This window comes from Callospermophilus lateralis, chromosome 9 (assembly GCF_048772815.1).
Source record: "Callospermophilus lateralis isolate mCalLat2 chromosome 9, mCalLat2.hap1, whole genome shotgun sequence".
Taxonomy (NCBI): Eukaryota; Metazoa; Chordata; class Mammalia; order Rodentia; family Sciuridae; genus Callospermophilus; species Callospermophilus lateralis.
Genome location: NC_135313.1, coordinates 86147302 through 86164216, shown reverse-complemented (window position 1 = coordinate 86164216; position 16915 = coordinate 86147302). Strand labels below are relative to the sequence as shown.

Genomic DNA, 16915 nt, shown 5'->3' with positions numbered 1-16915 from the left:
AATTCATTTTGACATAATCATAAAAACATGGAATATATCTTGTTCAAATTCAGGTCCTAAGTCTTTCATGTCAGAGGTGCCCACACTGCACCGGGAAGAAAGGAACACCTGTATCTCTGAAGATACAGGGACACCTACAATCAGGACAAACAGGCTTGCTAAATCACCCCTACCTGTTTATGACCCCTGGATCTCACCCCTTTTGTCCAGACTTCTCTACAACCACCCACTTCTTCATTAAACTTAGCATAAAAATACACATTTCCTTGTTTCATTGGGGTTTCATTTCTAAAGCCTTTTGTGTCATGTAAAACTTTAAAAAAATATATTTGTTTGTCCTTCTCCTCCTAATGTCTTTTTTTAAATTATTTTTATCTTTTATAGATGCCTCAGGCATGAACCTAGCCTTAGATGAGAGAGGTCCTTGCTCTCCTGTATGCTCAAACCCACAGTGGCCATGTACTTCTCTCCTCCAACACCCTATGCAAATTTCATCTTCATTTCTAGGCTATACCCTCATTTATTTTTTCTTATTTCCTCTCCTCTTCTCCATTACTTTATTATATGCTAAATTTGGACTATATAAAATAAACCTTTAGAGAAAGCTTGTAGGAGGAAGGGAAAGGAGGTGAAATGTGGTTATCACTGATGGGGTAAGACATTAGTCTCATCACTCATAAGGGTGTTATAACTATCAAAAATATTAGTACTTACTTGAAGCAACATGGAGGAAAAACACTTTCACAGTCTACAACTGAGGAAGTATTAAAACGTTTCAAGGGTTTGAACTTTTTAATCCTCCCAAAGCCCTGCAGGCTGTGAATCATTATTCACATTTTGGTGGTGAGAAAACAAAGGTCCAAAGAAGCATCACACAATTTATAGCTGGTGAAGTCAAAATTTGATTTCAGGGAGAGTGATGCTAGTACCAAGCTCTTAACCATGAAAAAGACAGAAACAATAGTTTTGATGTTGGTTGGACTATCTTTATGCCACCTTCCAACAGCAATGACTCCATAGAAAGTATTTCTGAAAAATTTTCAAGGAGCCATTGTAAGGAAATATTGCAAACACTTTGAAAGGAGGAAGAAAATCTCAACAACTACCTCCAGAAAAAACAGCCTGAATTAATGAGTCAACATCAACATCTGAAAATTTAAGAAAATGTACAAATAAGTTTCAGTGAACAAACAAAACCCTTCTTGACCAATTTGGATTAGAGCCTCGTTCAAGCCAGAATAAGAGCCCAGAGAAAAATAGTAATCACTATCTAAACTGGAATGAACTATAAGCGAAGAAGACATTTAGAAAGATAATAATGATCATTCCATAACATAACAAAGGAAATACAAGGTTAAGAAAAGTCAAGTTAAAAATATGGTTAAATGAATGTTATTATTTCAATGCAGTCTTTTGGGAAGTGAGGCAAATCTCCTTCCATTGGCAAACCTATTAAAGTCAAGCTGAGAGTTAGGTCAGATGATCAGTGCATTCTGATATTTTTAAACTGAAGTTCGGCAGACAATGATAAACAGGCAGGGTATGTATGTCACCTTGCACAATTAGAAAAAGGTAGGAGAAGTTTTAGTGCTGGGACATTTCCCCTTTGGTAGTTATTGTGGGTGTATTCTATCCAAACTGTCCGCATTACTCAGAAGCAAGCCCAAGTTAAAGGAAAGCTAAAGTGAACAAAACAAAACAAAACAAAAACTGTTACTTTCCTAGATAGCATCACATTAATCTTAGCCAAATTTCCATCAAGAAAATAGTAGAATATAGCCAAAAGTATTCTATTGCACACAGACCTATATTTTAAAAGAGCAGAGCTTATGCTTCTCTGATATCTACACTTCGTGATTGAAAAACTGTGCTAGAGAGATATAGCAAACAAAAAATTCCAAAGAACCTATTGTGATAAATGATACATGACAAAATTACATTTAAACAGTTACTAGGCCCAAAGGAATCCAGTGGAGAATAAGTGCAAAAAATGTGGGGGTTTTCTACTCCTAATTTCGTTGACAAAAATGACAAAATATAGTTATTTCACATAAAGACAGGGAGAAATAGGAAACCTGAAAACATAAAATATGTTGTTCATAGAGAGAGATGACGTTCACATATATTTCAGATTGGCAGTTTTATTTGGAAGGGATCTCTAGATCTTTGCTTTCAAAAACCAGAACTGTTAAGAGTAGTTGTATAAAGAGGAGAAGCACAGTAGCTTTACCTCTTAACATTTTGGACAGGCAAAACTGTCTAAAGACTAATTTGAAATTCAGTTAGTACATCCTGGGAAAAAACATGCAAGCAAATATATCTCTAAATGGGATGCCAAAAGAATGTTGTTAACACATTTGTAAATTTCCAATTCTTTCTTACTACCCTTATCCAACCACCCAAACAAATCAGTTTAAATACAACTTCTTTTACTAATGTCTTTTGAAGCATCGCTGCAGTCAAGTAACCATCTGCCACAAATACAAATAGAGCTACATTCAAGAATTATATTACACAGCCTCCCTAGCAAAGTTCTCAACGTGCAAGCTGTTCTTGTCAAAATCAGAACCATTGTGATGATGCATCTTAATATTCAATCAGACTTTAAGTAAAGAGTGACAAAAGTCCACATATGGATGACAGCTGTTTCTTCAGTAAATATTTTCCCATTTATTGAATGGAGGCTTATGGCAGTTTACGATATGTTCCATCAGACATTTCAGCCTGAACTGCCTGAGGACTATTAAAACAATAACAAGAATAAAAGTTCAGTTTTTTTTTTTTTAAATCTTTGCTATAATTTACATCTTCAAAAATAACTATTCCTCCAGTTAGAGTGGCAGACAATGTCATTGCTGGACAGAATCCCTGCCTAATTCTGACTGACGTAAAAACGGAAGTTAATGGACTCCAAACCTTTGTGTTCCTCACACTTAAATATAACACGATGTCTGTAAAATAAAGGCATAATTCCACTATTGATTTGACTTTCTACCCATAAGAACAAAGTCGATGGGAAGTTAAACACTTTAGGACTGTATTTTGATGAATAGTGAAATATTAAAAAGGATTAATGAGTCTATTATCTAATAGAAGGTCAAAGAGTATAAGGCCTTCTTTTTAACCAATAAACTAGTTTGAAAATTAAAAAAAAAAAAAACTTTAAGAAAAATGAAGATAGATTCTGATGCATAATAACTGCATAAAATATTGGGTTTACATATCCATCATTATAGAAAAAAAGTTATACTATGAAATAAAAATATCCCTATTGCTTCAGTAATACAGGCGAAAGTATATTGTGCTCCTTTTATAAATGCTAAATGTCATGCTGAACCTAAGTGTGTTAACAGTACACCTTTCGAGTAGCATTTGTGAAACTTGCTAACTACAAGGTCCTTTGCTAAGTCTCAACATGGCTCATCTCTTTAACCTAAAACTATCCTGAGGCTCTTGTCTGGTGATAAAGCAATTCATTGGAGGTTAGAAGGTTGTGTGTGTCTTAGGTTAGGCCTGTAATATTGATCTGCTAAGAAAACGGTATTCCCAGCTTCTGAATTGTGACTTATAGCTTTCTTTTCCTTCCTGCAATACAGATGTTAAAATCAACAATTTTCTTTTAAAATTTTGAGCCTGTAGTCTTATCATTCTCCACAACTCTTGTCAGACTTTGATCATTTTTTTCTCAGGGGAAACTTTCACAGACCAAACATGATAAAGAAGAATTTCTTACCCTGCTATTGGATCTACTGCTATTGCCTTAGGATTATGAAGCTCCAGATCAATCAGGGTGACACACACAGACCCATTATAATTACAAACAAAGATCCGGTCACTGACATGGTCCACAAAATAGAGATTTCTGGTGAGCCAATCAATCGCCATTTGTTCCACATCTGAAAAACATATACATAAAAACATTGAATCATAGGAGCATACCTAGCATCATAAGCCAAAGAGTACATATGTCTGCCCTCACAGATGATATTTCAAAAGTACAGGAACTTTTATGGTAAGAAATTACAAAGAAAATCTCTTGCTATGCCAATATGAGTGACTTGATTATATAAAATAATGATTGCTTCTTCATACCTTTTCATTATCTAAAGATTGGAGATAGGCCACTCAAATGGAAAAAGGAATTTCTGAATACAAGTTTTTAAAATATAAACTTTCCTTTACTTTTTGCAGTTGTCCAACTAGTTCATTTAATCCAATGAACACAACAGGTTTAATGGCACAAATAAAATCTATAGTGATACAAGAAGTAAATAACTTTTATGAACTTAAGGCAAATCCTGGTTTTCGGATCCATATTATTTTAAAAACAAAAAAAGGAACATAAGGAGAAGGTGAGAAGACAGAGCTATAAAATGTTTATTTACAAAAAGTATGAAAAACTTGGAAATAAAGAAAACGAAGGGGTGACAGTTTCTTCCAATGATGTACTTATTTATACACTGTGAAAAAGACCTGGTCAAGGATGAATTCTCTGGAAGAGATGAATGGAATATCCCATATCTACACTGTATAATAGAGTAGGTGCTACCACACATGTCTATTGAGCATTTGACATGTGGCTACTATGACTGAGAAATGGAATCTTTAATGTATTATATTTTTATTAATTTCAATTTAAATTCAAATTGCATGGGTAGCTGATGGCTTCTGTGAATAGCACAGTTCTTGAATATTGTACCTGTTTGATTTGAGCATTGTTTATTTGATCAAACTTATACGCTGTAAAAGTGCATGTTAATAGTTAACTGATTAAAAAAAAAAAGAATAACCCAAAAGAGTATGATTTTATTACCTCATGAGGCATTAAGCAATTTTTATCTAACTTATAAATTTCAAGTAAACATTATTCTTCAAACTGCTATCGATATCCAATTTCAGTATTGCTATTATACCAGCAATACTGGTCTGGTTCCTTCAATAATGCCATATATCCATTTCTGGCCCATGTTCATTATTTTTTAAGAATGCCATGCTTTTGATTTTTAAAAATTATAGTAGTCCCTCCCTATTCATAAGATATATATTCAGGAACACTTAGTAGATGACTGAAACTATTAGTAGTACCAAAAATCTAGGCACACTGTATTTTTCCCATATATACACACCTATAATAAATTTTATTTATAAATTAAGCATAGCAATATGATGGACATCATTATCCTAAGTACATGTATAAAGACATGAATGGTGTGACTCTATTTTGTATATAACCAGAGATATGAAAAATTGTGCTCTAGATGTGTACTATGAATTGAAATGCACTCTGCTGTCATATATAACAAATTAGAATAAACAAAAAAGAAATTAAGCATAGTAAGAAAAGCAATAATAAATTATAGCAATTATAATAAAATATTGCAATGAAATTTTACATTGCATTTATATAAATGTGTTATCGTGGTCTCTTTCCTCCTTTCTCTCTCTAAATATCTTATTCTTATTCTATTCTGATGACCACAATTAACCATAAGTAATAGAAACCACAGAAATCAAAACCAAGGATAAGGAGGAGCTTCTAAATACTTTTGATAGGTAATAGACATGAGTGGAAGGAACATGGAACCAGGGGGATAATTCGATTGACTGAACCTATGCTAACGCTCTACACATGTTTTTTTGTTTGTTTGTTTCATTTTTTTTTTTTTAAAGCAATTTACCCAAGACAATTCTGGCCTTTCTCAAGCTTAAATGAACAGAATATATTACAACTTATGATAAGCAACTTGGGTTATTGGGGTTAAGGAATACATGTGCAAAGTTTCTCTATATAGAACGAAAAACAAATTACCCTTAGGACCAGCCAGGATAAAAAGGGCCATCTGTGACCTTTACATAGACCAACGATTCTAAAACTCAGGGAAACAAAACAATTAAAAGCACAGCCTACAAACTACAAAATCTGTAAGAACAAGTTTCAATTAGAACCAGTATACATGGATCTTTAGATCTTTAACAGATTATTTTACTCTTCCTGTAATTGTAAATTTTCTCCACACTCTGCCTCCACCATGGGTTTTTCTTGGGTACTTATGGAGAGAAACCTGAGCAGTAGGGATTTAGGTATCCAATATTATCCATCAATATTATCCATTCAAGGAGGTGGTACTAGGACAGGATTCTTCAAAGATTTTTCATTAATCCTCAGTAAAAGCTGGGACACAAAGAAGAAGGTTGTCAATCACCTCTTTGAGACAATGCACTCTCCTTTTAAAAAATGTTTCCTCTTTCCTTCCTAATACACTTTGTTATACTTTTACTATGTCTTATGTCTTGCTTGAAATCTCTTGTGAGAACACAAGAGTAGAGAGACAAGTGTAATGCCTGGTAACACTTTGATATTTCCTTTCCTGAACTCTGTATAGACCTTAATTGACTAAAGAGAATGACAGAATTCATAACAGCCTTTTCTAACATTGGGAACATTGGAATACTGAATATTTTAAGCTGAATGAAGCTGAAAAAGAGCAAGTGTAAGAAAGGCTCTCTGACTTCCCTTCTGCCCCCTGAAGCAGGTCATAAAAACCTCCTCTGAGAGATAGCATCCCTACTCCCAATGGAGAGCAACACCCTTAATCCAAAAGTAAAAAGGACACTGAGAAGAATTCGACTAAGCAGACCTGGCTAAATTTAACCCAGTTGATTACTTTTAGCTTACGCCCATGTCCCACCATGTTTTTCTGTGACTTTTTATGCTTCATCGAACCTAGTATAAATATACTCACATCTAATCATTTTAGCAGGTTTTCATTTCTTACAAAGACTCCCCTATCACATAAAGCTTACACTACATAAACATGTTTCTCTATCCTTTTTAGTCAAATTTGCATGATACCAGCTGGAGAAACAAAGATGGGTACAGAATTTTTTCCCCCCCTCTGGAAGAGTGAACTTCTTTAATCTGAATCTAAACATTTTTCCTACTCTAAGCCTCAAAATACTTCTTCAGTAACATGCTGCTTCAGTGAACAATGATCTCTCAATAGAGAGACAAACATAATCATATATGCCAGCATTACCATTCATAATGGTATACTGTCAAAACAAGGTAGAGAAAGTGGCAACTTTGTGGGACTTTCTGTCATGTCCTATAAGGATAAGCAGAAAGCAAATATTGCAATTCATTGGATACAGATTTTTTTTTTTAGGTCATCTATTATACTTTCATTCCTGAATTATGTAGCTTTTTATGAAAACATAAATATTTAAATGTTACCCAAACTGCAAGGAGATTTTTATCAGCCAACTCAGCAATCAGGATTTTTAAAAGTCTGAATTATTTGTCTCCTCAAAAGTTGGAAAAGCATGCTTTGTTTTGCTTTTGAATCTTTTTACATTATTATATCAGCAAGGGCTCAGAACTCACTGCTTTGAATGCCATTTCAAATACCTTGGGTTTAGGTCAAGTATGTGCCAGTGTACATTCAAGGCCCCATCCCTCATGCTGAGCCTGCAGTTGCTATAGTCTGAGCAATTGTAATTTCAGACAAAAGAGCTGCTTGACAGCATTCCTACCCTCTTTCAATTCTTTATCATTTCAGAAAGATTCTCTGCTACTAAAACAATAGGTATCCTTAACAGCAGTCCACATTTGAAGCAGTGAGAGCAGTGTGGTCTCACTAAAGAGATTAATTAGCCAAACACTTAGTAATCTTGGGGAATTGGTTTTATTTCTTTTTCTTACAGTTGAGGTTTCTGTCTTTAATGTAATTTGTATTAAGATTGGAAAGATTAGGCAATTAGACATAGAGTTCAAGCAAGCAAGCCAAGAAATAAACAGATACAGATAATGTTGGTGCTCAGAAAATGATACTTCAAAATCTGGTGTACTGTGAACCAAGGAGATTAGAAGGCATCAGAAGCAAAATCTCTTCACATTTCTCCTGCCCTCTTGATTCTTCTTCCCTCTTTCCAAAAATGAACCATAGAAATTACAATTTCTCTCTTTCAAGGAGAAGCAGAGAAACCAGAAATTCTTTTCCCCAAAGTAAGCCATAATACCTAGATTAATTATTCTAAACTTCTCCCAGTTTTTGCTGGAGGATCTGGTCATAAAGAAATTCTCTTACCCATATTACTGACAGTAGGTGGTAAGACCTTTATTCCAGAGTGGTCCTGGCTCTACATGAAGGTGTAAGCCTTGCTGGATCCTCTCCTCAAACTATTACCATTGTAACATGCCCTTTTTTGTCCAATCACTTTCCTAAATGGATGGTCCATTCCTCATGAATAAATGAAGTATATACATACACAGTTTTCTCATGGAAAATTTTGATTAAATAAAATCACTTTGCTTTTCTCTTATTAACTTGTCTTTTGCTATAAAAACCACTATGACTCTTGTGATGGGTGAGGATACATATTATCCCTCCTGGTCCCTACAACAGAAACACAGGCAGGCAGGTGGGTAGATATAAGTGGATATAGATAAATAGATTTGGACAAATTTAACAGTAATTGAAACAGACTGAATTTGTCCCGTCCCCTCTTGAATTAACAGCAACTTCTGCTGAGAGAAGAAAGCTAAAGGGCCTGTGACCCTCACCCCCACTACCGTAACAGGCACTAAAAAAGATAGAGCGAAGATGACCCCTGTCCTGGCCTAACACAGGCTAACTAAATCTGTATACGTCCATTTCCCAACTTTTGTTTTACTAACCTGCAGCTGCTTCTTCTTCCTATAAAATTTTGCTCAATTTCAGAGATGGAACTTTTGAAACAAATTTCTTCCAACTTCCTTTAAAGCTGTCTTTATATAAAACCTATTTTTCTATCAATTTGACTATTTTTGGAGTAGGGAGCATATGATCTAGGCTCTTCCCTCCAAGGTGGTTTTAGAGCTGCTTCTGGGAACACCACTGAATACTTCCCAAAGCATAAGCTTTTATTCTCATCAGCATGGCATTGAAGATTGTTATATGTCTGAATTATTTTTCTATATCAAGAATTCTGGAAGTGATCTGAGCATTGTAGGAGACAGATGACTTTTCTAGACAACATATTGATTATTTCATCTTTATTTGCTGAAATTTAACAAAATTCTTAGGAGATTATTGAAGATAACCATAATAATTTTATGATGTTGCTAAAACAAAAAACTTAATACTTTGCTATTACTTTACTATTACTAGAACAGAGTTTTAAATGTCTTTCTGTTAATGCATTTTCCTAGTTGCTTTTTATTCTTTTTTCAACCAAAGGTCCCCTGGAGTTTGCTCCTTGTTTCTTTGAAATGACTGTTCCTTTGGTCACTCAGAATTTCTTAATTACCAAAAGTTATTGAGGTTTTTTTTTTTTCATTTTTAAAACATTTGAAAATATGGACAACTCACCTTCTAAAATAAAATTTAGTCTAATATGCATATTGGCAAAAAGTAAGATAATATATAAAGGAATACTGAAAGTATTTCAAAACCTGGAAAGAACTATATAAATGTAAGAAATAATTAACAATATTAAACAATTATTCATCAGATTTAACAACTTAAAGTTGTATTTGGTGGAAATTAATTGAAATAAAATTCAAGGGAAAGAATAACAATAAAAAGTAATGAATTCTTATATTTCAAAATTGACTGATACATCAGATTTTTTACGTAATTAATTGTCAGAGTTGGTGAATGTAGATCTTAAACATTTTAAATTCACTAAAAAGCAATATATGCAGTTATGGACTAAACTGTGTACTCTCCAAATTTCTATGTTGCAACCTTAACTCCCAGAACCTCAAAATGTGATTTTACTGGAAGATAATGTCTTTAAATAGGTGATTAAGTTAAAAAGAGATCATTAGTTTCATGCTTCATCAAATCTGACTTGTGTCCTCATGGAACAAGATAAGAACATTCAGGGATATACCTGAGATGCATGTGCAAGGAAAAAGCTATACAGGACATATAAGAAGGTGGTAAGGTGACCACTGGGAAAGAACACTCAGGGGAATTCAACCTTGTGGGCATTTTTGTCTTGGATTCCCGACCTCTATAAATGTACAAAACAATGTTTTTTGTTTTTCATTATTCTAGCCACAATCAGTGTTTCGATAAGACAGCTCTAGCAAACCAATAAATGTACTTAAGAATTATTTAAAAGAGTGGTCCCTGCCTCAAAATTATTGAGAATTAAACTTTGATTTTTTAAAGAAAAAATATAAATGGGATATCTGTGATTTCAATGTCATTCTAGACCATTGTCTAATAAGAGCTCAGCAAAACTAGCTAATTCTTCTGGGAAATAAATCTTTGATTGACTTATAACATAATATTGATTATAAGCACATTCTCTAAGAATTTAGATATTACTTTATAGATTGATAAGTAAATTATAAACATTTCCCATCAGGTAGGAGAGATTAAATTAATGCTTACAATTGTATTATTCTTGATACATGTGTATTATATATTTGCATAAATTGTGTTTTTAACTTTTTGGAAATTATATATCAACAAAGATCAGTATTTGATTTCTTCTTTAACTGTTTGATATGTGATCTTCAACTAGCCACAAATGGCTACTTCAATGTCCATAAGGATCAAAAAGATAACATAAATAACCCAAAGTTGCTAATAGGGACTATATCAAATCTAGACAAATGCTAGAAATTATACACCTAACAAGTCAGGCTCATCTTCATCTACTTGTTTTGATAGAAAAATGATTCATTATTTCAGAGAAGCTGAAAATATGGATTTTGGATTTCAGCTAAAATCTTCCAAGCTTTTATATGTTCAACTAACTTTCAAAGCTATAAAAAATTATATATCAAGCAAAAACTATCTAAAACAACATTGGATTAGAGTTCCCTTGTATGATTATAGTAAAATTGATTACAATAGAATTAAAGCAAACACTATATTATTAATTCAACTTAGCCTTTTTATTAAAATATATTTTTGAAAATGTATGATTATAGTAAAATTGATTACAATAGAATTAAAGCAAACACTATATTATTAATTCAACTTAGTCTTTTTATTAAAATATATTTTTGAAAAGAACACTAACATTTAAAAGCTATTTTCTTGATTTAAACAACCAAAATATTCATTTTAAGAAGGGCTAAGTGGGTTAAATCAGAAAATAAGCAACAAGCTACACAGCAAGATGACCTCCAGTAGGTGTTGCATAGGTATCAGTTGCCTCCCAATGAGAAATAAGAGACTGCCCTTTAGTTTACAACTTTATGAAAGCTTGACATCCATGTGTCCTAGAAATACTGCAGAACTAAGTAAAGAAATTAAATGTTAATTAATGATAATATAGGCACTCAGTAGCTTTCATGTTTTAAAAATATATCCATAGGTTATTTGAAACACCTCCTTTCAAGAGGCAGTGATTGATCCTTTTTTTTTGAGTGTGGGCTAAACTTTGTGACTCCCCTTCTATTAAACACAATATTACAGAAACAATAAAGTAAAAGTATTAGTCACAAATGGCATTGTAACTTCCATTTTTTCTCTCCGGGACCAGCTGCCATGCTATGGGATACTGTGCAGAGGTCCTTGTTTCAAGAAACTGAACATCCTACCAACAGTCACAGGAGAAGCCAGGAAGGCAAACTAGCAGTCCAGTGAAGGCCCCATATGCCCGTTTACCTGGACTACATTGTGATTGGAGCCTCATAACAGACCCTGTAAATAGAACCACATAACTGGGACACTCCTGAATTTCTGACCAATAGAAATTTCAAGATAATAGATGTTTACTGTTTTAAAACCAATAAATTTGGCATACTTTGTTATGTAGTAATACATAGCTCATTAAGTTGTTGAATCTCTGTAGTTTTAAAGGACAAATTTTATTGACTTCTCAGCAATTGGATCTCATTTTTAGACCTGTATCTATACTAGACCTATAACTAGACTACCTATATCAATAACTGTTTAAATTGACCTAGTCATAGTATAGCAGTAATGCTGAAAACAGAGGATATTCCAGAAATGCTTATAAATGAAACTAAAAATGTAAAGACAGACAATCTTTCTTGAATATTACTGTTTTCTTTTTTAAAAAGTATGGTTTTTATACCCAAACTATTGCATTTGGATACCTCCACACATGCTACACATGCATCCTTTATCTTGTGTTATTTTCAAGAATATCAGAGTCAGATGGTATTAGTGTTATGAAGAAAATAAAACAGGATAACTGAGAGAGTGACTGGTCAGAGAAAGCATCTGGAGAGGGTTGGTATTTGAACTGAGAATGACAAGAAAATGCTAGCCATGTGGAGATTTGAGTCTAGGGCCTACCAAGCAGACATGAGAATGCCATATTCTAAAATAGGAGAGCCTGGTGGAAGGAGCTATATCATAGTTAAAATGTGAGTGAGTTAGGGATGAAACAGCAGACATCGGAAGGAAGGGGCATATAATCCATGGTAAGATGACGGGTTTTATTCTAATTACATCATAAAATCAGGAAATTACTTTGCCTCAAACATAATTTTTATTTGTATCATGCAGTAAATGTGCATGATATAAAAAGTAAAACACCTCAAGGAGACTCAATAAAATATAGGAGTTTTCATTCCAACCCTCTTTATTTACCTCCAATTGTTTTAGCTATTTTAATTGTATATATTTACTTCCATAATTCTACACAACTGGTTTCTACTATTATTTTTAAGTTTTAAGAATTTGTATAATTTATATAAGATTAGGCTTTTATTCCTTATATTCTTTTATTCCTTATATCTCTTCTGCATTCACACTTTCTCTTCCTTTATCCTCCAATCTCAATTTTTAATTGAATTAATATTCATTGTTCATATAATTAGGACTATATACATTTTTGTGGATAGGTGAGAAAGCTTAATATTACATGTCATTCTTTAAAAAGCTTTTAGCTTTTTTCTAGAGTTACTTGTCTCATGTTCCAACTTTTTTGGTTATAATTTATTATTATATAATTCTACAAAAGAACTCTTCAAATAGGACAAAAATTATATATCTCTATATATCTGTATATCTATCTATATATGTGTATATATCTCAGTATTGCATTCAGATTTTTGTTGCTGCTTTGTCTTTGAGCATCCTTCCTGTTGCCTGCCAATCTCCTGCTCCAGTGTCTGCTGGCTGCCTCCCTAGACATGGCCTTGGAGATAAGGAACCTAGAAGCCACATTACTTTTAAAACAGATGATTCTCTTATTACTAGCCCCATTTTGTGTTCCCACCTTCAGAGGTAAACAGTGTCTCCATTTTTTTTCTTTCCTTTTCTTTCTTTCTTTCTTTCTTTTTTTTTTTTTTTTTTTTTTTTTTTGAAGGACAGGGTTGGTATTTCTCCACATTGCCCAGGCTGGCCTAGAACTCTCTACCCTTCTGCCTTAGCCTACCTAGTAGCTGGGATTACAGGAATGTAGCACAAAGGTTCTAGGCCTCTATTTTTTTTTAGTTATTCTTTGGTTATTTATCTTGCAACTCCAGCTGTACTCACTTCACAAAACAGAGAACTATTAAACCTTGTTCATTTATTGTTCAATCATCTGTATTTTGTTATCTAAAATCATCTCCCATACTTTGTCTCTTTTTTGTTCTTTTGGTTAATATATTCTAAGTAAATATTCATATTTACTATGTTCATAGTAGAGTTTCAAGAAAGAACAGATATATATATATATATATATATATATATATAGACACTTTTATTCTAGTCATAGTGTTTAAGACAAAATCTTTGAGGACAGTTCAAGCAGGGAAGTGCCAAGTTTGTTTACCATTAAAACAGAATACCATAGTGAGGCATTTGTACCTGCACACAACATAATATGATCAATTTCAATCTAGTTCCTTCTCTTGCCCTCCCTTTTTTTCTTTTCCTAATTCCTTTCCCCTACCCCAATACACTTTTTTCCTTTCTTTTTAAAAATTTATTTATTTATTTTTGCATTACAATTTAATCGATAGGGGCTGGGGATATGGCTCAAGCGGTAGCGCGCTAGCCTGGCATGCGTGCGGCCCGGGTTCGATCCTCAGCACCACATACAAACAAAGATGTTGTGTCCGCCAAAAACTAAAAAATAAATGTTGAAGTTCTCTCTCTCTCCCTCTCTCTTTAAACAACAAAAAACAAACAAACAAACAAAAAAAAACCAATTTAAACGATAAAGATGCAACTGAATTAGAATCAACAAAAATAAATAAGTAAATATATTCAATTTGTTAAGTCACTTATAACTCAATAAAGATATTTTTAAATGGTTAAAAAAAATAGAATATCATTCTGATCACTGTGTGGACAACAGCAGACTCTCTGAGAAATAGTCAATGGTTTACTGAGCTCCTGTGATCTCTAGGAAGGAGATATGGTAGCTCTGAAGAGGGTCAGAACAGTGCTGAAGTTATATAGCAGGTACCACACACACTGCTGTCATCAATAGTAAATACATAATCATATTTAAAGAGACATTTAAGTTGTGTTTTAATGCTGGTGAGGAGCAAAGAATAGGAGGAGAAATTGTGAAGATATCTCTCTTTTTCACACACATGCACACTCAAAAAGTTTAAAATACTGATAGTTTCTGTCCACTTTTCTTTCTTTTGTATGTCATGAATACTTTAACTTAATGTGCTAATTTCACTCAATATTGCCCCTCAAGCCTGTGAGGTTAAAAGAATTGTAAGATTGTAGGGCATCCTATTGGATTTTCCTTGATTTATGTCTCTTTGATGGTTTAAGTGGAAGCTTAATGTTTAGGTTTTATACCACATTTCTTTGCTAGCACAATTGAAAATACTGATAAAATGATATAATTGCATTCATTTTTATTTTCATATGTCATCATAAATTTTATCAGGAAGTATGTATTCACTTTATCCCTAAATAGTATTAAATAAACTTAGTTGAGCAAACAAAGTCTCTGCTTGATTCAATAATTAAAATGATATTATAAAAATTCAGTTAGGATGGACTGTGACAGGCCGGAATACACTCTGTGTCTCATTGTAAAGCCCTTTCTACTTCCTTTACCTAATAAAAGAGTGTCCCCTTTTAGGCTCTGATTATGGTTTTTAAATGGATAAAATGCCATAAAAATGTACATTAAGAATAGATCTGATTATGAGTAGATTCAAGGTCTACATAGAATGTATACATGATTTTATGGAAAAAGACAAGGCAGGTGCTTCTGGCATGAGGTGGTGGATCAGTGTTAAACAATTTCATTGAATCTTTGATGTTCTTGCTTTTTATTAGGGGAAGGGGCACCAGAGAAGTGAACATTTGTCCCTGCTCCTTCCACTTCACTGTCACTATTTCCCAATTCCTCTTTCTAACATAAGCAACTAGCCAGTCTTATCTCCTATGGTGGAGGTACTTGAAAGGATCTCAGGATTTTTCTATTTCCCCAGCAAAAACAGTTTAACAGAGGTACCCTTTCCCAATTTGACCAATGAGTCAAATGAACTTTTCTTTCATTCTACTGTTCTCTCTCTCCACCTTACCAACATTCTATTAGCAAATTTTAAGACTTCCACAGAAAGGCCCCCCCTTCTTATGTATCTGCTACTTGTTGTTTTGACACTATCTTCTCTCCTCTGGGTGGCCACAATAGCTTTTTTTAAAAAAAAAAACAAATAAAACAAACAAACAACAACAACAAAACTCCTTTATTTTATTTTATTTTTTTAAAAATATTGATTCTTTTTAGTTATATGTGATAGTAGAATCTACTTCGAGATATTTATATAAGCATGGAATATATCTTATTGTAATTAGGATCGCAGTTTTGTGGATAGCTTTTTAATTGCTCTCTCTGACTCCCTTCTGGGCATACTACAAAGCACCCATAATGATTACTGTTAAACCCAAATATATGATGATACCAAAAAAAGAATTCCATACTTTTACATTTACATTTAGTATTTGTTAAGCTGATGGCAGATGAAGAAGAGTCTTCATGGTGAATCTGAAGATTTGCTTTTATTCAAAAATGCTTTAATCGGCATCTTTAAAAATATGCAATTTTGCTTAACTGTAGCTCAACTTTAAGTCAAAACTCTACAAAGTATTTTACTCATGAAAATTTGCCACAAAGACCACTTAAGAACTGAAATATAGTGGGATACATTTGAATTTTTTTATTTTGCCCACAGTTTTAGTGAAAAATGGTTTTACTCTCAATAATTTGGTCTCTATTTTCCAAAATTACTCCTTTCCTTAAAGTCTGAAATGGCATTCTACCATTTACTATAAAATCATGTCTTTATTTTACTTTTTTATTTGTTCTTTTTAGTTACATGTGACAGTAGAGTATATTTTGACATATTTATATAAATATGGAGTATATCTTATTTTAATTAGGATCCCAGTCTTGTGGTTGTACATGATGTGAAATTTCACTTTGGTGTATTCATATATGTACATAGGAAAGCCATGTCAGAATTATAGCATACAAGGCTCCTAGTGCCCTAGTTTTATCACATTTCCCTTGCTCACTCAGTTGCAGTTACACTTGCTCCTTCACTTTTCCTTGAATCTGCAAAGAAAGCTTCCTCCCTAAGACATTTTTACTTCATCTTCAAAGAGAATAGCACTGACATGAGCATGGTTTGTGCTCTCTCTTTATTTAGATATTTGCTCAAATATCAGTTTCTCAGGAATGTTTCATTTGATATTAAGAAGACCACTCACTCCTGCATGCATGTACACAAACACACAGACACACACACACACACACACACACACACACAGAGAGATTTATCCTCATCAGTTTATACAGTTGCTGTGATTTTATTTCCTTTGTAGCATTTATCAAGGATGACTTAATTAGTTATTTATGAGTTTGCTACTTTGTTCCCTTGATACATAAGCCCTATAGAGCTGGAATCCTGTATATCTAATTCAATGCTGTATTCTCAAAGTCCAGAACAGTGTTGTAAGATCCCAGTAGATAT

At 33.2% G+C, this 16915-nt stretch overlaps 1 protein-coding gene across 1 annotated transcript in view; it reads right to left on the bottom strand.

Annotated features, from left to right (window-relative positions):
* Positions 1 to 16915, bottom strand: part of Lrp1b (LDL receptor related protein 1B) — a 1566902-nt gene that overhangs the window by 930607 nt on the left and 619380 nt on the right. Inside the window, exon 7 of the mRNA XM_077110319.1 lies at positions 3734 to 3896. Within this exon, the coding sequence (XP_076966434.1) occupies positions 3734 to 3896 (163 nt within the window). The remainder of the gene's footprint in view (positions 1 to 3733; positions 3897 to 16915) is intronic.